Source organism: Mugil cephalus, chromosome 1, assembly GCF_022458985.1.
Source record: "Mugil cephalus isolate CIBA_MC_2020 chromosome 1, CIBA_Mcephalus_1.1, whole genome shotgun sequence".
In the NCBI taxonomy this organism is placed as follows: Eukaryota; Metazoa; Chordata; class Actinopteri; order Mugiliformes; family Mugilidae; genus Mugil; species Mugil cephalus.
This window is the reverse complement of record NC_061770.1, coordinates 37,398,626-37,424,302: the sequence shown is the minus strand read 5'-3', so window position 1 is coordinate 37,424,302 and position 25,677 is coordinate 37,398,626. Positions and strand designations below refer to the sequence as shown.

Sequence of the window (25,677 nt, the reverse complement as noted above, 5' to 3'; positions counted from 1 at the left end):
GGGAACCAAGAATTTATTATTACAATTACAAAACAATTAAACACATTGAACTGCTGAAAAAAGATCCTGAGTGGCATAGAAACACAATTAATAGTAGCAATACTGGTAGGTGAGACAAGCAGTGAATAGTCTCACTTTTATCCATCAATATGAAGTCTCCATTTGTATAGCACTGTTCAAATCATCCTTACAAAATACTTCACAAAATCCTAAAAAACTTAATCTCATCTTCTGCTACCATTTATCCACACTAGGTTATTCTAACAATCTGCAATTTTAATCATTTTCATTTTCATTATTGTATTGATTTTGAGTTATATCCCATCACCGTAACACACTGGATTATCTCATTTCATATTAAATAAAAATAGAAATTGTAGCTGTGGCTTCTATAAAGGATTTTCCCTGTGGTATGAATCAGGACCTGCTACAGTGTGAGAATAAAATATTGATGGAACGTAATTAAATTTTATTTTCCCATGATCAAATACAAAGGGACAATTCATGATGCACTTCGACTTGTCTTCAAAACCAGCCAGAGAGATTTTTATTTCTGTTTAGTTTATAGTATTTTTTTATAGAACTACTCACATCTTGCTATAGAGAGACAAAACTGAAACATGATTGGTTTTATTTCCTAACACCAGAGTAGATACATATTGTCTCTGTGTCATCTCTTCGACTTCTCGATCGATTGGCCTTCTTTACTCTTAAAGCAGCGTAATGGAGGTTTTCTTCAGCCTGGAAACTCTGCTAATAAAATAGACAACAACAACTTACAATGTGTGACATACCTAAGAGGGAAACATTTCAGCAATAAGATTATTTTGAAAGTGATCTGGATACCTCTGAGTTCATTGGGTATGAAGCCGAAAATCTTTCATGAGACTCTGAAACACAAAGAAAAGCTGTGTTTCTATGATGTTAAAATTGAGTAATTACGCAATAATCAGTACAATTTACCTGTAACTTGCTGGCCTTTTCTCTCGTGTGTGTACAGTAAGGCAGCCAGTGAAAGTGTCAGGATAGTGGTGAATGCCAAAGCACCACTCAAGCAACACACCAAGACAAGAGAAACCCCCTCATCTGCAGCATGAGGCAGACATGGAATGACATTAACAACATCATCTTTATGGAATAATCAGAACTTTTAATCAGATCAGAAAACATCTGTTACAGTTCTACTCACTCTTCAACTCCAGCTTGGTCCCATTTCTAAACAGTATGTGTCCACATGAGGCAACAGCACAGTCGTAGATCCCATTATGAGACAGATTCAGGTTCTCCATTGGCAGGTTGTAGACACAGGTGCGTGTTTTTGTGTTAATTTTTCTCTCACACTGATCATTCCTCCCTCCATGAGTGTAAATGAGTCCTGGATGAGATTCTTCAGAGTCTTTGAACCAGTAAACTCTGTGTTCTCCATCACAGGTCCCAGTGTGTACTGTACAGTTCAGAGTCACAGAGTCTCCTAGCTGGACGATCTCAGATGAAGACTGATGAAGTGAAGTGTTAACATTCAAACCTGAACCTTTTACACTGACTGTGACGCCTTCTGCAAATTCAACGGTGGTGGAAGCTCTATGTGCGCAGTAATAAGTAGCTGAGTCTGAAATACGCAAATCTGTAATACTTAAATGGTTTTTATCAATTCCAGCTTCCAGTGTGAAGCGGGGGTTGTTTTCGTATTCATCATAAAATGTCATACTTTCACGACGGATGTAGAATGAAGAAATGAGCTTTGGGTTCTGTCCCAGTGTTTGCTTATACCAGTAAAACCATGTTGACGCTCTTCCATAGAAACATTGCAAAATTACACTGTCACCAACATTTACTGATTTGAAGCGACTCTCTTGACGAAGAAAGGAGCGCTGTGTCTCCTGCGCTGAAAAAGCAAAGGCAATTGATTTCAAATATTAGAGATAAATTATAACATAGAAACAAGAAACAATTAGAAACAGTGCCACTAAGAAAATTCAAACCACCGTCACAAAACACAACTCACCCTTTCCCCACAAGAACATACAAGTCAGGTAGAAAACAAACGTTGGAGATGTCATCGTGTTCAAATCGGAGACTAAAGTGAAAAGAATCTCGCTCTTGAGCTTCAATGACTCTTCAAAGGCAAGACTTTGTTTGATTGGCCAATCTGAAGCTGAAGTGAAACTGTACGTCCCATAAAAGTAACATGTTCACAACCACAGTGACACGCTTGGTAAGGGGCAGGGCTCAAGACTTGTTGAGAGGTATGTGAAAACTGTAGCTGCTCTTCAAGCTGCCCTATGACCTATACTCATGTTACCCCTTTAGGTTGTCACTGATTGGTCATATTCCACATGTTTGTTTAGGATTAAGTTTGCAGAAATGTTCTAAAAGAGATTACAATCACGTCCAATACATGGCTCAGTTATTGATTTGGATAATTATTTTTTTCCAGTATAATACTTTACAGGTATAATCAGTGAGAATTTTGACTGCACTCAGCTGATAGTTGATAGTAGTTATGTGCCAGCCCAAATAGGGGAAATATACAGGACACCTTACCTAAGTTGCTCATAGGATAGGGAGGTTGCTCATAGGACAGAACAGAACAACTGTAAAGGCAAATAAATATACTGACCAAAACATCTAGTCTTGAAAACCAGAGATTCTTCACAGAAAGCTTTGACGAGGTCTACCTTACTCTCTGTTGTAAGAACATGAAAATTTCCACATTCACTCCCCAAGGTGACACGAGTTGCAAGTGTGGAATGGCCCACGCCAACTTGCATGCAAGAAAAACAGCTTGACTGAGGACACCATCACCACTGCACTCCATGCACTGCTGGAATATCTAGAGCACTAAAACACCTGAGTGAGGCTTCTCTTTGTCAACTTCATCTCCACCTTCAAATACAATCCAGCCCCTACAGCCTCTGATCCAAACTCCTAAACCTGGGATTTAATAACACCTTGTGCAACTGGACTGTGGACTAAAAAAAAAACAAAAAAAAAAAACACACACTGACAGTTGACGGTCACTCCTCCTCTTCACTCCCCACCAACAACGGGGCACCCCAAGGTTGTGTGCTAAGCCCACTGCTCTACACTCTGCTCACACATGACTGCTCTGCCTTCTTTCCATCCAATCTCATTGTCAAATTCGCCAGTGACACCACAACATAAAGTTCTCAGCATCAAGAAGTCTTCCGAAATTATTGTGGACTTTCGTACAAACAGCCAACAACACCACTCTCCACTCTCCATTGGCAGTGAAGTGGTGGAGAGTGTCTGACTTTGAATACGGGGGACTAACTATATTGGAAGTCCGTCCTACAGCACTAACATCTCCTCAGCTGTAGAGATTCAAGTATAATGCAGGGCAGCTAAGTTATGGCAGAGCCTGGGAGCTGAGGACCGATTTAGATGGAGGTTTGAGCGTTGCACAACAGATAGCTGTGACCTTCAAAAGACCAGACTTGCTGTTGTGGTCTGAGAAAGAAAGGATAGTGTATTTTCTGGAATTAACTGTCCCGTGGGAAGACAGAGTTGAAGAGGTGAATGAGCGCAAGAGAGATAGATACGCGGATTTGGCATCGGGAGCGGATCAGCGAGGCTGGAGCGCCCGGATGCGCCCAGTGTAGGTCGGCTGCTGTGGATTTATTGCGAAAATCCGCCATTGCTCTCCTGTGTGAGTTGAGTATTCGCGGAAAAGAACAGAGGGTTGCTGTAAAGAATATGTCCCTGGCAGCTGAACGAGCGAGTCAGTGGTTGTGACTATGGAGGAAGCACGCTAAGTGGGGAGCATGCTAAAGGTAAGGTTAGCTATGTACTGTTAATGGGTAGCACTTGTAGTAAAATGAATGTAATCTGTCGGTTGAAAGGCACAGTGTGGTGGCTGCATTGAGGGGGTGAGTCTGGGACACTGGAGCTCACTGTTAAACTTTCTTGAGGTGTCGTGGGCCTAACTTAATGAAACATTGGTAAAGGGAGGTGCTCACTTGAAAACCCCAACAATGTGCTGCACACTGCACACTGCCTACTGTTGCTAGTTAGACTTGTTTGCTGGCATTTTCTTGTGTGTAACTTCTGTTCTTGGCAGAGGGGAGGAATGTTAGGCTAGGCTAATTGTATCTCCTTTCTGACATAGGCAGAAGGAAGAGATGTCTGGTCCAAGTGGAGTCGCATTCCCATCATCTCTATTACCTACTGCTGCTGGCTAGGTTAGTAAGTAGATGATCACTGGGCTGCTGGTTGGTTGTCCAGTTGGACTGGGCATCTAAAGGAGTTTTGCCTTTGATCATGGCCCAAGGGATTGTAACATCTCTTCCTGTATATTAATGAATACCTCTTCTTTATTTGTGGATAACAAATTCACTCCAACGAAGACTTCTCCAATTCACTCATGGTAAGTAGTGTAATAAATCGTAAGGGATCATAACAACTAGTCGAAGCCACATTACTTCATCATAATAGATTAATGTTCACATCAGTTGGTGAATGGCCACCTATTTGATCAAGGGAATTCAAAATCTCAGGCAGATGTTAACTCCATTATTTATATATATATTTGTTCTCATCTAAATTCGTCCTCTGAACCTCTCTGAAATGGATCTTGGGAACCTCATGTAAACCTCTCAGTGATATTCTACAAGTTTAAAACAACGCTTTGTTAAAGTTACATTTTGTAACCAACATGTTCATGCAAGGCCACCTTTGCCACAACAGCTTAAATCACATGTCATTTGACTGTACACTTGTAGACACAGTCTATTCTGATGCAGAATTCCAGCCTCACAAAACCACAGGTCATCACCTTTTGACTACAACCACACAGAGACGATAAAATGAAACAGATCTGGGTGTGTCGCTGTGTGACGCACATTTTGTACTTATGTAGGTTGTTGGTCTTTCACTGTGAATTGTTGTTGTTCCTTGAATTTCACCAGTTTCTAAAAAACACAAGTAAAACCACTGATGGAACAACATGCCTTAATGCTGAGCTCTATGACAGCCTATACTCACTCCATTAGTTGAGGATAGTGTTTGGCCTCTTTGAAAGGATTGGACATTTTGAATGTATAAATTTGTCGATGGTAAGTGACTGTGGTTGTAATGTCAGCTCTTGGAAACATCCTAAATCTTTGTCTGTATTTTCTATTCTAGTTTCTGGTACAAATAATGAGTGTAAATAATCCATTTTTCCACTATGGCTGGTTATCACCATTGATTTCCTGAATTGTTTTGATTCTGATTCATGCTTTCAATGCTGTGTATTTAAAAGAAGGATTTTATGAATCATGTTGGATCTTTCAAATCAACATCAATGAAATCTGAACTACAGTTTTTCGTCTCGCGACAATGTGTGTGTGATTATATTGTGGTTATATTGCAGCTATTTAAAAATGAATAAATAAATAAAAATGGAGCAAGCATTTGAATCCTGACATCATTGAAAACAGTGAATGTTATGTGTTGGTGTTATATGGTCCTTCTGGCATGTGTAATACCCAGGGAACACTTAAGCACAATGAGAAAATGTCTTAACAGTTGCCTTTTAAATATATACAGGACTAAACATTATGAACCAAGATGTAGTTTATTTTGACAATTACAGAACGTTGAATAACGATGAACTGTGGAAAAACTGTGGACAAAAAGATCCTGAGTGGTACGTAAACACAATTAATAGTAGAAGTACTGGTAGCTGAGACAAGCAGCAAATAGTCTCACTTTATCCATCAACATGAAGTCTCCATTTATATAGCACTGTTCAAATCAACCTTACAAAATGCTTCACAAAATCCTAAACATCTGCTAATTTAGGCGATAAATGTGTTTTATATTCATTATTGGATGATTTGAAGTTCTATCATTTCAGCAGAACATAATAGTTTAATTGCATATCAAATAACAATAGAAATAACATCAATTATATCCATGGCTTCTTCAGAGTTAAACTGTGGTGTGAATCAGGACCTGCTACAGCATATGAAAAGAAAATCATTCAATTTTATTTTCGCATAATCTCAAATACAAAGGGATATTTCTAGTATACTGCTACTTTATGCATGATGTTGTAAAGTTTGTACATTTCATCCCAGTAAAAATTGCGAAAACAACAAAAATCATGATAACAAGTATCATGGCACACTTCTGCTTTTCATCAATACCAGTCTGAGAGAGATTTTTATTTTTGTTTAGTTTATAGCAACTACTTACATAAATACTCATATCCTGCCATAGAGAGACAAAGCTAAAACATGATAGGTTTTATTTCCTAACACCAGAGTAGATACATATTGTCTCTGTATCATCTCTTCGACTTCTTGATCGATTGGCCTTCTTTACTCTTAAAGCAGCGTAATGGAGGTTTTCTTCAGCCTGGAAACTCTGCCAATGAAACAAAAAAACAACAACTTACAATGTGCCACATACCTAAGAGGGAAACATTTTGGCAAAAGATTATTTGAAAGTTATCTGGATACCTCTGAGTTCATTGGGTATGAAGCTGAAAATCTTGCATCAGACGCTGTAACACACAAAAAATGAGTGTTTCTATGATGTTAAAATTCACTAATCACGTAATAATCACTACAATTTACCTGTAGCTTGCTGGCCTTTTCTCTTGTGTTTGTACAATAAGGCAGCCAGTGAAAGTGTCAGGATAGTGGTGAACGCCAAAGCACCACTCAAGAAATACACCAAGATAAGAGAAACCTCCTCATCTGCAGCATGAGGCAGACATGGAATAACATTAACAACATCATCTTCATGGAATAATCTGAACTGTTAATCAGATCAGAAAACATCTGTTACAGTTGTACTCACTCTTCAACTCCAGTTTGGTCCCATTTCCAAACAGTATGTGTCCACATGAGGCAACAGCACAGTAGTAGATCCCATTATGAGACAGATTCAGGTTCTCCATTGGCAGGTTGTAGACACAGTTGCGTGGTTGTTTGTTGTTTTTCCTCTCACACTGATCATTCCTGCCTCCATGAGTGTAAATGAGTCCTGGATAAGATTCTTCAGAGTCTTTGAACCAGTAAACTCTGTGTTCTCCATCACAGGTCCCAGTGTGTACTGTACAGTTCAGAGTCACAGAGTCTCCTAGCTGGATGATCTCAGATGAAGATCGTTGAAGTGAAGTGTTAATATTCAAACCTGAACCTTTTACACTGACTGTAACGCCTTCTGCAAATTCAACGATGGTGGAAGCTCTATGTGCGCAGTAATAAGTAGCTGAGTCTGAAATACGCAAATCTGAAATACTTAAGTGGTTATTATGATTTTCAGTTTTCAGTGTGAAGCGTGAATTGTTTGCAAATTCACCATAAAATGTTCCAGTTTTACCATAGTTGTTGAGGTAAGTAATGGGCTTCGGGATCTGTCCCAATGTTTGCCTATACCAGTACAGCACTATTGACATTCTTCCAGGGAAACATCGCAAAAGTATACTTTCACCGACATTTACTGATTTGAAGCCACTCTCTTGATGAAAAGATGAGGACTGATGTGTCTCCTGAGCTGAAAAAGCAAAGACACAATGTATTTCATATTTTAGAGATAAATTATAACATAGAAATGAGAAAGAATTTTCAAACCACAGTCCCAAAAACACAACTCACCCTTTCCCCACAAGAACAAACATGTCAGGTAGAAAACAAACGTCAGCGATACCATCGTGTTCAATTTGGAGCCTTGAGTGAAAAGAATCTTGCTCTTGAGCTTCACTGACTCTTCAAAGACAAGACTTTGTTTGATTGGCCAATCTGAAGTGAAACTGTACGTCCCATTTAAGTAACATGTTCACAACCACAGTGACACGCTTGGTAAGGGGCAGAGCTAAAGATTTGTTGAGAGGTATTTGAAAAGTGCAGCTGCTCTTCAAGCTGCCCTATTCTCACTCATGTACTTTAACCCCTTCAAGATGTCACTGATTGGTCATATTCCACATGTTTGTTCAGCATTAGGTTTGCAGAAATGTTCTAAAAGAGATTACAATCACATCCAATACATGGCTCAGTTATTGAGTTGGATAATGATCATTGGATTGTTTTTCCAGCATAATAGTGGGAGCGCACCTATGTTTCCTGGGTCCCTAACCCTGTCACTAACCCTAACCTTTTTTTTTCAAAAAAAAAACAAAAGGGTCCTATGTTCCACAGTCACATTTAAGTCAGGGAACAAAGGACCCTGTCAAATCCACCAGGGATACCACAACACAAAATTCTCAGCATTGAGAAGACTTCGGAAATTTTTGCAGACTTTCGTACAAACAGCCAACAACTCTCCACTCTCCATTGGCAGTGAAATGGTGGAGAGTGTCTGACTTTGAATACCGGGGACTAACTATATTGGAGGTCCTGTCCTGCAGCACTAACATCTCCTCAGCTGTGGGGAAGTTGTGAAGGGCCCAAATCCCAAAGCAGCTGATGGTGAACTTTTACAACTGTGACATCGGCAGGTTTTTAACGTATGGATTTTTAATGTGGTTTTCCAACTGCACTAAAGCTGATCAGCAGGCACTCCAGCAGGTGGTAAAGACAGCAAGAACATCATTAGGACTACTCTGCCAGAGATCAGTGCCATCAACACCACCCGCTGTCTGAGGAGAGTGCACAAACTCATGTGTGATCAACACATGACCCGGCACATCAACTGTTCCACCTGCTGCCCTCAGGTCGAAGGTACTAGTCCATATGAGCCCAAACCACCAGACTGACACACAGCCTGTATCCTCAAGCAGTGAGGCTGCTGAACTGTTGTCCCCCTCCTCTCTCTTCCCCATCCAGAGACACTCGACATACTCTACTGTTACAACAGCTGTGAACTAGACCCTGCACTGTTTCATCAATCAAAATATCACTCAAACAAACGGTCTGTACGTTCCCCCTGCATGTCTATATATCTTATCTATGTTCACTATTACTGTTTAGTACTTTTGTGCCTGCACTGAATAACTTGAATTATTGTGTTTATTTTACACAGTGGGTGATTATGGGTCTGGGTGAAGGGTCTGCACACTTGCCATACAGTGTATATATGTTCTGACCAAACTTTTGTTGTTTTATTCAAACAGTGACAGTAAAAAAGATTGATTGATTGAAAGAGCAGAAAAGGATCAATCTTATTTAAATGCTCAACAGTTAGTCGTGAGGTCATGAAGTTTCCTTTGAGGCTCCAGCACATCTGAGTTTTGCCAGTTCACAGTTTAACAGACTACGGGGATTTGGCAGCTGTGAAATACAACAATACAGCACCAAATAAAGATGGTGATGTAAGGGTTTTTACGTTTACATAAAAGATTTTGTAATGTCTGACATGGAGCAGACCAATGTGCTTTGTAACTAAGAGTTAGTTAAGAGTTTATGAAAGGTAAAGATAGTGTCATGACAAATTTCCTTTGTTCTCATCTAAACCACACATGAGGGGAACCACATGTAAACCTCTCAGTGATATTCTGGTTTAAAACACCACTGTCTGAGTATTGTGTTTCTTAACCAACATATTTATTAGGGATGAACTCCACTGGTTGATAAGTAAGTACAAACCGGAGTAAAAACAAACCTGAAGGTGAAGAAACTCTAAACGTTAACGGAAAAGACCGCAAACCTGAGCCTGAGAGACAGAGAGCTGTTGTGTGTGTATGTGTGTAGGGACGGGGTGTGGCACAGCGCGGCGCCTATCACAGAACGCAGACATTCATTCAATCCAAGCACAGATATTGACTCGTATTACTCGTATAATACTCGTACTCGGCAAAAGTGCTCGATCCATACCGGATACCGGATCATTTCAGCCGAGTATCCAGCTCAACTCTAATACTTATTTAAGGCCACCTTCACCACACTAGCTTAAATCATTTGTAATTTGTGTCTACACTTGTATCAACTATCAGCAGATATTCTGATGCAGAGTACCACCCTCACACAACCACAGATTATCACATTTTAACTACAACCACACGGAGACAATAACAGCAAACAGGTGTTGATGTGTCGCCTGGATCATTTTCTGTCAATGAATCAGCCCAGGAAAAGCATTGTGTCTTAGAAAAGCATGTTTATTACGTTTATTGGAAGTCAAGGTCATATAGACAATACATTTAGCTGAAATAAACAATAAACAAAAATGTTGAAAAGTTGCATCATACATAAAAAGAGAAATGATGAAGCCTGAGACAAAAAAAGAAACACGTCCAACTCTACTGCTTGACAATGAAGTACACACATTCACTCCAGGTGTCGTCCTCCACTCTCCTGTTGTTCTCCCTTGATGCGCTGTAACAGATGCTATCTTCATCTTGGTCACGCTGGTGAAGGAAACAGTAAATCAGTCATAAACTTGGTTACAGAATTTCATTCATTAATTCATTTTATGTAACCACTAGTTCTAAAGGGTCACAAGCAGGAGGGAGGGTGATCTGGAGTCTATCCCAGTCGGCCGACAGAGCCAGAACCTTCTTTGTGAACAGACATAAACAATTATTATTATTTTATTGAAACATAAATTACCTCTGCGAGTTTTGTGGATGGATATGAAAATATTTCTCGGGACTCTGGAAAACAGGAGTAAAACTTAATAACAAATGACACTCAATTCATATGCACTATATACAAAATACAGCAGTTACCTGTACAGAGGCAGCTGTTGATGTTAGTGATCACACACACTAAGAAAACCATTGAGATAGTGGTGAATGTGACGGCCACAACCAACACTGACACCAAGTCCAGTTAATCCATTGATTCTAAACTCAGCAGACAATACAGAGCTTTTAGCTGTGTTACAGTGGGAGGAAATACTTCTAAAAATAAGACAACATTTCACATAAAGTAACTCACTCACCAACTCCAGCTTGGTCCCATTTCCAAACAGTATGTGTCCACATGAGGCAACAGCACAGTAGTAGATCCCATTATGAGACAGATTCAGGTTCTCCATTAGCAGGTTGCAACTGTCAGTTTCAAATCTTGGAGTTGAGGTCATTAGGCAGTGATACTGTGCTGCTGCCCTCAACATGAGAGGTGGAAGTTGTATTCCCAGCTGACATGTTTTTGAGACCTTGCCAGGTTGCTCCCAGATTCTCACCTTTGACTTTTTGCTCAACTGTGTCTCTTTACTTTAGCTCGGCAGCTTTTATGGCACCCTTCACCTCTTTGTTCATCTCTTTTTCTCACTGTAAGAACCAGAGAAAAAGATACTCTTTCCTGTCAAGAAGAGCTTCATGTTATTTCGTCACCCATGGTTTGTTATTGGGAAAGATGGTAATTGTGTCCGAGTCTGTTACTTTTGTTTTCTGTGCGTTTCCTGTTTTATTTTGAAAATTTTGTTTTCCCAGTGTTGTTGTCAGTTTTATTTCCCCTCTTTGTTCTTTTTTCCAGCATTGGTGGATTATTTTTTGTGTTTCACCTGTGTCATGTTAACTTGTGAATTTAAGCCCGCCCCACTTTGTTCTCCCTGCCAAATTATCTTAGTATCTTGTGTCTTTGCATTCCAGCATTACTCCATTTTGCCTTAAGTCCATTCTTGTTCTTTGTCTTTTTAGATTTCTGCTTCTCCTTGCCAGTTCATTTGCCTAAGTTTGCCAGCCATTTTGTGTATGACCTACTGCTTCCATTGGATTAAGGATTTTGTATTGTGATTGCGCCTTGCCTTCCTTTTTGCACCTGGGTTCACACTCACCAGCCTTCTGAAATTGTTCTGGTGGGAGTGATGTTATCCACACACAAAGAAATACATGATGTCACACTGTCCACCTGCTCATTGATGTTGCTGGAGGGGGTTATTGGTGTCATCTAGTCAGTTTCTTTGAAGCATCATTGTAGCCTCTCCACACTGTCACTAGTCCATTGCTTCATGTTCTTAACAACCTTCTCTGCTCTCCCCACAATATTTAAGTATACTGGTGCAAGCAGGATAGTTGCGTGATTGGCAGATCCAAGTCGGGGGAGGGCGACAGACTAGACTTATATAAATTAGGAACAGATCCATAACATTTAACAAGAGTCTAACAAGAGGTGACATATTGATGAAAACCTTTCAGTCTGTACACTTGTAGACACAGTTATCAGATATTCTGATGCAGGATACCAGCCAACAGACAACTGCAGATTATTACCTTTTGACTACAACCACATGTAGATGATTAAAGGAAACCGCTTCCTTAATGCTGAGCTCCATGACAGACCATACTGACTTCATCAGTTTGGGTTAGTATTTGGCATCTTTGAAAGCATTGGACATTTTGAATTCATAAACATGTCGATGGTAAATGTCTGTGCCTGTAGTGTCAGCTCTTGGGAAATATTCATATGTACTTTTTTATTCCATTTTCTGGTACAAATAATGAGTGTAAACTGTTCTTCCACTATGGCTGAGTATCGTCACTCATTCCCTGAATCAAGTTTAGTTTAGAGATGTTTCAGTTTGGAGCAATTTTACTTCAAATTAAACTGTTTTGAGAACGCAGCAAGATTTCTAATGAGAGGATGCAGCAAATGCAAAGTATTTAAAATCTATGACCATGATTACTTATGTCTCCATTTGTCTTAAATTTGTCTTAGCTTATGTTGGATCTTTTTAAAGCCTTAAAACACTGAGCTCAAGTAACGCCTTGAATGTTATGTTACAGTAACATGGCCCCTATAACTTGAGTAACACCCAGGGAACACTTAGGCACAATGAGAATAAGTGTTAAAAGTCGGCTAATGAATACACACAGGACTAAACTTTAGGAACCAAGAATTTATTATTACAATTACAAAACAATGAATCACTTGGAACTGCTGAAAAAATATCCTGAATGGCATAGAAACACAATTAATAGTAGCAATACTGGTAGGTGAGACAAGCAGCAAATACTCTCACTTTTAATCATCAATATGAAGTCTCTGTATAGCACTGTTAAAATCATCCTTCCAAAATGCTTCACCAAATCCTAAAAATCTCATTTAATCTCATCTCATCTCAATTATCCACACTAGGTTATTCTAACAATCTGCAATTGTAATCATTTTCATTTTCATATTGGTATTGATTTTGAGTTATATCCACTCTCATTTCATATTAAATAAAAATAGAAATTATAGCTGTGGCTTCTATAAAGGATTTTCGCTGTGGTATGAATCAGGACCTGCTACAGTGTGAGAATAAAATATTGATGGAACGTAATTAAATTTTATTTTCCCATGATCAAATACAAAGGGACAATTCATGATACACCTCTGCTTGTGATCAAAACCAGCCAGAGAGATTTTCATTTCTGTTTAGTTTTTAGTATTTTTTTACAGAACTACTCACATCCTGCTATAGAGAGACAAAACTGAAATATGATTGGTTTTATTTCCTAACACCAGAGCAGATACATTTTGTCTCTGTGTCATCTCTTCGACTTCTCGATTGATTGGCCTTCTTTACCCTTATAGCAGCGTAATGGAGGTTTTCTTCAGCCGGGAAACTCTGCTAATAAAACAGAAAACAACGTACAATGTGTCACATACCTAAGAAGAAAACATTTCAGCAATAAGATTATTTTGAAAGTGATCTGGATACCTCTAAGTTCATTGTGTTTGAAGCCGAAAATATTTCACGAGATTCTGAAACACAAAGAAAAGCTGTTTCTATGATGTAAAATTGAGTAATTTCGCAAACAGTACAATTTACTTGTAGCTTGCTGGCCTTTTGTCTTGTGTGTGTACAGTGAGGCAGACAGTGAAAGTGTCAGGATAGTGGTGAACGCCAAAGCACCACTCAAGAAATACACCAAGACAAGAGAAACCTCCTCATCTGCAGCATGAGGCAGACATGGAATGACATTAACAACATTTTCTTCATGGAACAATCAGAACTGTTAATCAGATCAGAAAACATCTGTTACAGTTCTACTCACTCTTCAACTCCAGTTTGGTCCCATTTCCAAACAGTATGTGTCCACATGAGGCAACAGCACAGTAGTAGATCCCATTATGAGACTGATCCAGGTTCTCCATTGGCAGGTTGTAGAAACAGGTGTGTGTTTTTGTGTTATTTTTCCTCCCACACTGATCATTCCTGCCTCCATGAGTGTAAATTAGTCCTGGATGAGATTCTTCAGAGTCTTTGAACCAGTAAACTCTGTGTTCTCCATCACAGGTCCCAGTGTGTACTATACAGTTCAGAGTCACAGAGTCTCCTAGCTGGACGATCTCAGATGAAGACTGAATTGAAGTGTTAATATTAAAACCTGAACCTTTTACACTGACTGTAACACCTTCTGCAAATTCAAGTATTAATAAAGAGCTACTTGCGCAATAATAAGTAGCTGAGTCTGAAATACGCAAATCTGAAATACTTAAGTGGTTTTTATCATTTCCAGTTTCCAATGTGAAGCGGGAGTTGTTTTCAAATTCATCATGAAATGTCCTACTTTTATGATGGATGTAGAATGAAGAAATGAGCTTTAGTTTCTGTCCCAGAGTTTGCTTATACCAGTAAAGCCATGGTTTCTCATCATTTTCATAGAAACATCGCAAAAGTATACTTTGACCAACATTCACTGTTTGGAAGCCACTCTCTTGTTGAACAGATGAGGACTGATGTGTCTCCTGAGCTGAAAAAGCAAAGACACAATTGATTTCATATTTTAGAAAACAATTTACAATCTAGAAATGAGAAACGATTTGAAACAGTGCCAAAATACAAACTACGGACATGAAATCATAACTCACCCTTTCTCCACGAGAACAAACATGTCAGGTAGAAAACAAATGTTAGAGATGTCATCGTGTTCAAATCAGAGACTCGAGCGAAATGAATCTCACTCTTGAGCTTCACCAACTCTTCAAAGACAAGACTTTCTTTGATTGGCCAATCTGAAGTGAAACTGTACGTCCCATTAAAGTAACATGTTCACAACAACAGTGATACACTTAGTATTTGGTCAAGGGGCAGGACTAAAGACTTATTGAGAGGTACTTGAGTGTAGCGGCTCTTCAAGCTGCCGTTAGATTAAATCATTAAAATACAAATGACCTCACATTCTCACTCATGTAACCCCTTACTGACGTCACTGATGTCATATTCAACATGATTTTTTAGCGTTAGGTTTCTTTAAAGTTGCAGAAAAAGGTGCAGAAAAGGGGATTACAGTCACATGCGATACATGGCTCAGTGACTGAGTTGGGTAATTATTATTATTTTCACTGTAATACTTTACAGTTGTAATCAGTAAGACTTCCGAGTACACTCAGCTGACAGTTGCACAACGATACAAAACCGAATACGGAAATGTGGTGACTTTTTTGTAACGTCTGACATGGAGCAGACCAGTGTGCTCTGTATTGTTGGTAGTTTGTAAAAGCTAAAGGTAGTGTCATGACAAACCTGTACCAGCACTGGACCAGAAATGTGTGTCTTTCCAGATTGTCTTGCTAGCTCCTGATCTAACTCCAAAACCACAACTACAAAACCAGTTGTCAGTCCAGTGTCACCCTGTATAACAAGATAGGACACAGGTGGAAGGAAATTGCAGACGTGTTGACTTTCATATCAGGAAAGACATGGTACCTTTTTAAATAGTGAAAAGGCCTGTGATTGTAAAGATGCTGAAAGTCATAGATCACGAGTTTGAACCATTGAGACAGCATTACCTCATAAGTACATCAAAACATGATTCAAGTGTAGTTGGACTCTCGTTTTATTCAGCCGTAGCAGATCTCATAGCAGAACCATGTATTCTGATGCTGTACTTACGTCGTTATATTCTGCAACATAACCACAACAGCAACATGTCTCCTATGATGGGTTTATCCAACTTTCTTCTCTCTCCTCTTTTCCCTCATGGGAACTAGAGCACACAGCCTGATTGGACTTGAGGTATGGCAGCTTTCTAGTACTTCTCCTCTGCTTTAGAGATTCAGGCATAATGCAGGGCAGCTAAGTGTGGGCAGAGCCTGGGAGCTGAGGACTGATTTAGATCGCTGTTTGAGCGTTCCACAACAGATAGCTGTGACCTTCAAAAGACCGGACTTGCTGTTGTGGTCTGAGAAAGAAAGGATAGTGTATTTTGTGGAATTAAATGTCCCGTGGGAAGACAAAGTTGAAGAGGGGAATGAGCGCAAGAGAGATGGATACGCGGAGTTGGCATAGGAAGCAGAACAGCGAGGCTGGAGCGCCCGGATGCGCCCAGTGGAGGTCGGCTGCCATGGATTTGTTGCGAAATCCACCATTGCTCTCCTGTGTGAGTTGGGCATTCGCGGAAAAGAACAGAGGGTTGCTGTAAAGAATATGTCCCTGGCAGTGGAGCGAGCGAGTCAGTGGTTGTGGCTACTGAGGAAGCATGCTAACTGGGGAGCATGCTGAAGGTACGGCTAGCTATGTACTGTTAATGGGTAGCACTTGTAGTAAGATTAATCTAATCTGTCGGATGAAAGGCACACGGTGGTGTGGTGGCTGCATTGAGGGGGTGACTCTGGGATGCTGGAGCTCACTGTTAAGCCTTCTTGAGGTGTTGTGGGCCTAACTTAACGATACTTCGGTGAAGGTAGATGCCCACTTGAAAACCCCAATGATGTGCTGCACACTGCCTACTGTTGCTAGTTAGGCTTGTTTTCTGGCATTTTTTGTGTGTAACTTCTGTTCTTGGCTGAGGGGAGGAATGTTAGGCTAGGCTAATTGTATCTTGTTTCTGACATAGGCAGAAGGAATTTATGTCCGGTCCGAGTGTAGTCGCATTCCCATCATCTCTATTACCTATTGCTGCTGGCTAGGTTAGTTAGTAGATGACCACTGGTCTGCTGGTTGGTTGTTCAGTTGGACCGGGCTTCTAAAGGAGTTTTGCTTTAGATCATGTCACAAGTGATTGTAACATCTTGTCCTGTGTATTAATGAATACCTCTTCTTTATTTTTGGATGACAAAGTCACTCCACAAAAGACTTCTCCAATGTACTCATGGTAAGTAGTGTACTAAATCGTAAGGGATCATAACAACTAGTCGAAGCCACATCACTTCATTATAATAGATTAATGTTCACATCAGTTGGTGAATGGCCACCTATTTGATCAAGGGAATTCAAAATCTCAGGCAGATGTTAACTCCATTATTTTCATATATCTTGGTTCTCATCTAAATGCGTCATATGAACCTCTCTGAAATGGATTTTGGGAAATGTAAATGTAAACCTCTCAGTGATGATCTGCAAGTTTAAAACAACACATTGTTAAAGTTACATTTTGAAACCAACATGTTCATGCAAGGCCACCTTTGCCACAACAGCTTAAATCACATGTCATTTGTCTGTACACATGTAGACACAGTCAGCAGATATTCTGATGCAGAATACCAGGCTCACAAAACCAAAGGTCATTAGCTTTTGACTACAACCACACAGAGACGATAAAATGAAACAGATCTGGGTGTGTCGCTGTGTGTCGCACATTTTGTACTTATCTAGGTTGTTGGTCTTTCACTGTGAATAGTTGTTGTTCCTTGAATTTCACCAGTTTCTAAAAAGCAAGTAAAAAGTAAGTAAAAAACACTGATGGAACAACATGCCTTAATGCTGGGCTCTATGACAGCCTATACTCACTCCATTAGTTGAGGATAGTGTTTGGCCTCTTTGAAAGCATTGGACATTTTGAATGTATAAATATGTCAATGGTAAGTGACTGTGGTTGTAATGTCAGCTCTTGGAAATATCCCCACATCTTCATCTGCATTTTTTATTCTAGTTTCTGGTACAAATAATGAGTGTAAATAATCCGTTTTTCCATCATGGCTGGTTATCATCATTGATTTCCTGAATTGATTTGATTCTGATTCATGCTTTCAATGCTGTGTATTTAAAAGAAGGATTTTATGAATCAATGTTGGATCTTTCAAATCAACATCTGAAAAACTTTTTTTTAAACTGAGACCAAACTTCACGTCTCACGACAATTTGTGTGTGGTTATATTGTGGTTATATTGCAGCTATTTTGGAAAAATGAAATAAATAAAAATGGAACAAACATTTGAATCCTGACATCATTGAACGCAGTGAATGTTATGTGTTAGTGTTATATGGACCTTCTGGCATGTGTAATACCCAGGGAACACTTAAGCACAATGAGAAAATGTCTTAACAGTCGACTTTTAAATATATCCAGGACTAAACATTATGAGCCACGATGCAGTTCATTTTTACAATTACAGAACGTTGAATAATGTTGAACTGTGGACAAAAAGATCCTGAGCTGTACGTAAACACAATTAATAGTAGAAGTACTGGTAGCTGAGAAAAGCAGCAAATAGTCTCACATTATCCATCAATATGAAGTCTCGATTTATATAGCACTATTCAAATTAACCTTATAAAATGCTTCACAAAATCCTTAAAATCTGCTAATTCAAGTCATAAGTGCGTTTTATGTTCTATATTGGATGATTTGAAGTTATATAATTTCAGCAGGACACAATAGCTTAATTGCATATCAAATAACAATAGAAATAACAGCAGTTATATCCGTGGCTTCTACAGAGTTAAACTTTGGTGCAAATCAGGATCTGCTATACAGATGGTGGACTTTTGATGTTGTAAAGTTTGTACATTTCATCCCAGTAAAATCTGCCAAAATCATGATAACAAGTGTCATGATACACTTCTGCTTGTCATCAAAATCAATCGGACATGGTTTTTATTTTTGTTTCATTTATAACAACTATTTACAGAACTACTCATATCCTGCTATAGAGAGACAAAGCTAAAACATGATCGGTTTTATTTCCTAACACCAGAGTAGATACATATTGTCTCTGTATCATCTCTTCGACTTCTTGATCGATTGGCCTTCTTTACTCTTAAAGCAGCGTAATGGAGGTTTTCTTCAGCCTGGAAACTCTGCCAATGAAACAAAAAAACAACAACTTACAATGTGCCATATAGCTAAGAAGAAAACATTTAAACATTTCAGTAATAAGATTATTTTGAAAGTTATCTGGATACCTCTGAGTTCATTGGGTATGAAGCCAAAAATCTTGCATCAGACTCTGAAACACAAAGAAAAGCTGTTTCTATGATGTTAAAATCCAGTAATTACGCAATAAACAGTACAATTTACCTGTAGCTTGCTGGCCTTTTCTCTTGTGTGTGTACAGTAAGGCAGCCAGTGAAAGTGTCACGATAGTGGTGAATGCCAAAGCACCACTCAAGAAATACACCAAGACAAGAGAAACCTCCTCATCTGCAGCATGAGGCAGACATGGAATGACATTAACAACATTATCTTAATGGAATAATCATAACTGTTAATCAGATCAGAAAACATCTGTTACAGTTGTACTCACTCTTCAACTCCAGTTTGGTCCCATTTCCAAACAGTATGTGTCCACATGAGGCAATAACACAGTAGTAGATTCCTTTATGAGACAGAGTCAGGTTCTCCATTGGCAGGTTGTAGACACAGGTGTGTGTTTGTCTGTTATTTTTCCTCTCACACTGATCATTCCTGTCTCCGTGAGTGTAAATGAGTCCTGGATGAGATTCTTCAGAGTCTTTGAACCAGTAAACTCTGTGTTCTCCATCACAGGTCCCAGTGTGTACTGTACAGTTCAGAGTCACAGAGTCTCCTAGTTGGACGGTCTCAGATGAAGACTGATGAACTGAACTGGTAATATTCAAACCTGAACCTTTTACACTGACTGTAATGCCTTCTGCAAACTCAACGGTGGTGGAAGCTGTACTTGCGCAGTAATAAGTAGCTGAGTCTGAAATACGCAAATCTGAAATAATTAAGTGGTTTTTACCATTTTTAATTTCCATTGTAAATCGTGAATTGTTCACAAATTCATCATAAAATACTTCAGTGTCATCATAGATGAAGAAAGTAGAAATGAGCTTTGGTTTCTGTTCCAGTGTTTGCTTATACCAGTATAGCCATGGTTTCTCATCATTTTCATAGAAACATCGCAAAATTACAGTTTCACCAACAATTACTGATTTGAAGCCACTCTCTTGATGAACAGGTGAGGACTGATGGGTCTTCTGAGCTAAAGTGACTGGATAGACAAAGCAAAGACACAACTGATTTCATATTTTAGAAAATAAATTATAACATAGAAATGTGAGACAATTTGAAACAGTGTCACTACAAAAATATTAACCACGGCCACAAAAGCAGAACTCACCCTTTCCCCACGAGAACAAACATGTCAGGTAGAAAACAAATGTTAGAGATGTCATCGTGTTCAAATCGGAGAGTTGAGTGAAATGAATCTCGCTCTTGAGCTTCACTGACTCTTCAAAGACAAGACTTTCTTTGATTGGCCACTCTGAAGCAAAACTGTACGTCCCATTAAAGTAACATGTTCACAACCACAGTGAGCTTGGTAAGGGGCAGGGCTAAAGACTTAAGACTCAAGGTACCCTATTCTCACTCATGTAACCCCTTACAGATATCACTGGTCATATACCACATGTTTCAAATGTAATATGTTCCAAAAGGGATTATAATCACATCCAATACATGGCTCAGTTATTGAGCTGGATTTTTTTTTTCTTTTTCAGTACAATACTTTACAGTTATAATCAGTGAGACTTTTGAGTGCACTCAGCTGATAGTTGATCTATGTGCCAGCCCAAATAGTTCAGTTGACAGCTTATTTGAGTTCACACAGTAGTGTGTAGAGTTGGAGCAGTTGGGTGCGCCGGGGAGCAAATTGGGGGTCAGGTCAGGGCCTGGGGACCCTTCAGGCCCTGAGCTGAACCTCTAACCACTGCTCCACTGCTCTAGGCTATAGGATCCCAGAACAGAAGAACTGTAAAGACAAATAAAAACATCTTAACCAAAAAGCAGAGATCCTTCACAGAAAGCTTGGACTAGGTCTTGCTTATCCTCTGTTGCGAAAACATGAACATGGCCACATTTACATCATTTAAACTGGCCATTTGTGTATTTGAAAGAACCCACACCAATTTGCATACAAGGAGAACAGAGGCCCATAGCATGAAGCAGGATTACGGGCTTATTGAGGTAACTTCAGGGTTAACCCTGGGTTTCCGGTATCACAAAGCTGGATTCCTTCTTATCGAGGTACATTACCATGGTAACTTACTCTAAACGGCAAACCTGCTTCGGGTCAGGGTAGCTTTCAGGATTGAATCCAATAAAAGGCTCCACCCACCGGTCAATCAGCTGTTCGGGAAAGAAGGACATGCCCTTTTATTGAAGAAACAATTGAGATTGGAGCCCAAATCGTGACAAAAGTGTGGTGTGAATGCATCTTCCAGGAGATAACCACAGAAAGAAGAATATATTTTTGCCATTTGTCTCTGCTAAGCTCCAGCACAGCTCAAAATCAGGATCATTTCATTCAGGCCAACAACTTGATGTAATGATAAGATGCAATTGTGGCATCATGTCATGCCCTCTGTCCCTGCTCCCTAGTGTGTGTGTGTGTGTGCGGGCTTGATTACAGATGGGAGACTGCTGTGCTGGATTCGAGACCCCTCAGCTCATATTTATGCAAGGCCACCTTCACCACACTAGCGCAAATCATTTGTAATTTGTGTCTACACTTGTATAAACTGTCAGCAGATATTCTGATGCAGAGTACCACCCTCACACAACCACAGATTATCACCTTTTGACTACAACCACACGTAGACAATAACAGCAAACAGATGTTGATGTGTCGCCTGGATCATTTTCTGTCAATGAATCAGCCCAGGAAAAGCATCATGTCTTAGAAAAACATGTTTAATATGTTTATTGGAAGTCAAGGTCATATAGACAATATATTTAGCTGAAATAAACTGAAATGTTGAAAAGTTGCATTATGCATAAAAAGAGAAATGATGAAGCATTGAGACAACAAAAGAAACACGTCCAACTCTACTGCTTGACAGTGAAGTACACACATTCACTCCAGGTGTCGTCCTCCACTCTCCTGTTGTTCTCCCTTGATGCGCTGTAACATATGCTATCTTCATCCTGACCACACTGGTGATGGAAACAGTAAATCAGTCATAAACTTGCATACAGAATTTCATTCATTAATTCATTTTCTGTAACCACTAGTTCTAGAGGGTCACAGAAGGAGGGAGGGTGATCTGGAGCCTATCCCAGTCGGCCGACAGAGCCAGAACCTTCTTTGTGAACAGTCATAAACAATTATTATCATTATTATCCTTTTATTGAAGTATAATTTACCTCTTCAAGTGTTCATCTGTAAATCTTTCCCGGGACTCTGGAAAACAGGAGTAAAACTTAATAACAAATGACATTCAATTCATATGCACTATATACAAAATAGAGCAGTTACCTGTACAGAGGCAGCTGTTGATGTTGGTGATCACACACACTAAGAAAACCACTGAGATAGTGGTGAATGTGACGGCCACAACCAACACTGACACCAAGTCCAGTTCATCCATTGATTCTAAACTCAGCAGACAATACAGAGCTTTTAGCTGTGTTACAGTGGGAGGAAATGCTTCTAAAAATAAGACAACATTTCACATAAAGTAACTCACTCACCAACTCCAACTTGGTCCCATTTCCAAACAGTATGTGTCCACATGAGGCAACAGCACAGAAGTAGATCCCATTATGAGACACATATAATTTCTCCATTAGCAGGTTGCAACTGTCAGTTTCAAATCTTGGAGTTGAGGTCATTAGGCAGTGATACTGTGCTGCTGCCCTCAACATGAGAGATGGAAGTTGTATTCCCAGCTGACATGTTTTTGAGACCTTGCCAGGCTGCTCCCAGATTCTCACCTTTGACTTTTTGCTCAACTGTGTCTCTTTACTTTAGCTCGGCAGCTTTTATGGCACCCTTCACCTCTTTGTTCATCTCTTTTTCTCACTGTAAGAACCAGAGAAAAAGATACTCTTTCTTGTCAAGAAGAGCTTCATGTTATTTCATCATCCATGGCTTTGTTATTGGGAAAGATGGTAATTGTGTCCGAGTCTGTTACTTGTGTTTTCTGTGCGCTTCCTGTTTTATTTTGAAAACCTTATCTTCCCAGTGTTTTTGTCAGTTTTACTTCCCCTCTTTGTTATTTTTTCCAGCATTGGTGGATTATTTTTTGTGTTTCACCTGTGTCTTGTTTCCTTGTGTATTTAAGCCCGCCCCACTGTGTTCTCCCTGCCAGATTGTCTTAGTACCTTGTGTCTTTGCATTCCAGAGTTACTCCTATTTGCCTTAAGAGTACGACCGTTCTTGTTCTTTGTCTTTTTGGATTTCTGCTTCTCCTTGCCAGTTCGTTTGCCTGACTTTGCCAGACATTTTGTTTATGACCTCCTGCTTCCATTTGGATTAAGGATTTTGTATCGTGATTGCGCCTTGCCTTCCTTTTTGCACCTGGGTTCACACTCACCAGCCTTCTGAAATTGTTCTGGTGGGAGTGATGTTATCCACACACAAAGAAATACATGATGTCACACTGTCCACCTGCTCATTGATGTTGCTGGAGGGGGTTATTGGTGTCATCCAGTCAGTGGCTTTGAAGCATCATTGTAGCCTCTCCACACTGTCACTAGTCCATTGCTTGATGTTCTTAACAACCTTCTCTGCTCTACTCACAACATTTAAGTATACATGTGCAAGCAGGATAGTAGCGTGATTGGCAGATCCATTGGGGGAGGGCGACAGGCTTATATGCATTAGGAACAGATCCATAACATTTGTCAAGAGTCTTCCCCATAAGGTGCAGGTGACATATTGATGAAAACCTTTCAGAAAATTATTGTCAGCGCCACAGTGATTGAAGTCACCAAGAACAAATTGAATGGATCTGGACAACAACATGTATTCCTCTCAGTATTCTACTAGTCTAAAAAACACCACTTTCTTAGAGTTACATTTTGTAACCAACATATTTGTGCAAGGTCAACTTCACCACAATAGCTAAAGTCACATGTCATATGTCTGTACACTCGTAGACACAGTTATCAGATATTCTGATGCAGGATACCAGCCAACAGACAACTGCAGATTATCACCTTTTGACTACAACCACATGTAGATGATTAAAGGAAACCGCTTCCTTAATGCTGAGCTCCATGACAGCCCATACGGACTTCATCAGTTTGGGTTAGTATTTGGCCTCTTTGAAAGCATTGGGCATTTTGAATTCATAAACATGTCGATGGTAAATGTCTGTGCTTGTAGTGTCAGCTCTTGGGAAATATTCATATGTAGTTTTTTTATTCCATTTTCTGGTACAAATAATGAGTGTAAACAGTTCTTCCACTATGGCTGAGTATCGTCACTCATTTCCTGAATCAAGTTTAGTTTAGAGATGTTTCAGTTTGGAGCAATTTTACTTAAAACTAAACTGCTTCCAGAACGCAACAAGATTTCTAATGAGAGGATGCAGCAAATGCCAAGTATTTAAAAGGAGAATTTAATGAAACAATGTTGGATCTTTCAAATTAAGATCAATCTAAATAATCTGAAGCTGTTTTTTGACCATGATTACTTGATGACTCCATTTGTCTTAGATTTGTCTTAGCTTATATTGGATCTTTTTAAAGCCTTTAAACACTGACCTCAAGTAACGCCTTTAATGTTATATGTTAGAGTAACATGGCCCCTATAACATGAGTAACACCCGGGGAACACTTAAGCACAATGAGAATAAGTGTTACAAATTCGGCTAATGAATACACGCAGGACAAAACATTAAGAACCAAGATGCAATTTATTATTACAATTACAAGACAATTTATCACATGGAACTGTTGAAAAAAGATCCTGGGTGACATAGAAACACAATTAATAGTAGAAATACTGGGAGGGGAGACAGGCAGCGAATAGTCTCACTTTTATCCATCAATATGAAGTCTCCATTTGTATAGCACTGTTCAAATCAACCTTACAAAATGCTTCACAAAATCCTAAAAAATGTAATTTCATCTCATCTTCTACTATCACTTATCCTCACTAGGTTATTATAACAATGTGCAATTTTAATCATTTTAACTTTCATTGTATTGATTTCGAGTTATATCCACTCAGGGTTAGGGTTAGAGTTATATCATTAAATTTTGTTTTCGCATAATCTCAAATACAAAGGGACAATTCTAGTATACGGAGTCATAAATGCGTTTTATATTCATTATTGGATGATTTGAAGTGATATCATTTCAACAGGACACAATAGTTTAATTGCATATCAAATAACAATAGAAATAAAAGCAATCATCTCCCTGGCTTCTACATAGCTAAACTGTGTTGCAAAGGAGGACCTGCTCTAGAGTATGAAAAGAAAATCATTAAATTTTGTTTTCGCATAATCTCAAATACAAAGGGACAATTCTAGTATATGGATACTTTATCACAATGGTGGACTTGTGATCTTGTAAAGTTTGTACCTTTAATCCCAGTAAAAACTGCCAAAATCATAATAACAAGTGTCATGGCAAACTTCTGCTTGTCATCAAAACCAATCGGGGAGAATTTTTTATTTTTGTTTAGTTTATAGCAACTATTTACAGAACTATTCGAAGTTAAAACATGATATGTTTTATTTCCTAACACCAGAGTAGATACATTTTGTCTCTGTATCATCTCTTTGACTTCTTGATCGATTGGCCTTCTTTACCCTTAAAGCAGCGTAATGGAGGTTTTCTTCACCCTGGAAACTCTGCTAATAAAACACAAAACAACTTAAAATGTGGCACATACCTAAGAAGAAAACATTTCAGCAATAAGATTATTTTGAAAG

The 25,677-nt window shown here is 39.2% G+C and overlaps 4 protein-coding genes across 5 annotated transcripts; all 4 read right to left on the bottom strand.

Moving 5' to 3' along the window:
• Positions 1–2,122, bottom strand: LOC125014126 (immunoglobulin kappa light chain-like). Of its 2 annotated transcripts, none has more exons than XM_047595186.1 (5): positions 2,006–2,122; positions 1,190–1,885; positions 964–1,086; positions 847–890; positions 1–753 (listed from the first exon to the last, which is right to left on the bottom strand). In XM_047595186.1, exons 1-5 carry the CDS (start codon positions 2,058–2,060, stop codon positions 631–633), a joined length of 1,041 nt encoding a protein of 346 aa, XP_047451142.1. In that variant the 5' UTR covers positions 2,061–2,122; the 3' UTR covers positions 1–630. The 2 variants fall into 2 exon arrangements, with proteins under 2 accessions (XP_047451142.1, XP_047451151.1); XM_047595195.1 differs by having other exon boundaries at positions 1–750.
• Positions 2,123–5,627: 3,505 nt separating this feature from the next.
• Positions 5,628–7,726, bottom strand: LOC125014253. The gene is made up of 4 exons (XM_047595258.1): positions 7,611–7,726; positions 6,811–7,509; positions 6,468–6,707; positions 5,628–6,372 (listed from the first exon to the last, which is right to left on the bottom strand). The coding sequence occupies exons 1-3, from the start codon at positions 7,663–7,665 to the stop codon at positions 6,574–6,576; spliced, it is 888 nt and encodes a 295-aa protein (XP_047451214.1). The 5' UTR covers positions 7,666–7,726; the 3' UTR covers positions 5,628–6,372; positions 6,468–6,573.
• Positions 7,727–13,567: 5,841 nt separating this feature from the next.
• On the bottom strand, positions 13,568–14,748 carry LOC125014221. The gene is made up of 3 exons (XM_047595256.1): positions 14,694–14,748; positions 13,877–14,575; positions 13,568–13,773 (listed from the first exon to the last, which is right to left on the bottom strand). The coding sequence occupies exons 1-3, from the start codon at positions 14,746–14,748 to the stop codon at positions 13,574–13,576; spliced, it is 954 nt and encodes a 317-aa protein (XP_047451212.1). The 3' UTR covers positions 13,568–13,573.
• Positions 14,749–18,379: 3,631 nt separating this feature from the next.
• LOC125008299 lies at positions 18,380–20,184 on the bottom strand. The gene is made up of 5 exons (XM_047585524.1): positions 20,130–20,184; positions 19,290–20,000; positions 19,064–19,186; positions 18,949–18,992; positions 18,380–18,843 (listed from the first exon to the last, which is right to left on the bottom strand). Exons 1-5 carry the CDS (start codon positions 20,182–20,184, stop codon positions 18,724–18,726), a joined length of 1,053 nt encoding a protein of 350 aa, XP_047441480.1. The 3' UTR covers positions 18,380–18,723.
• Between the last annotated feature and the right edge of the window lie 5,493 nt (positions 20,185–25,677).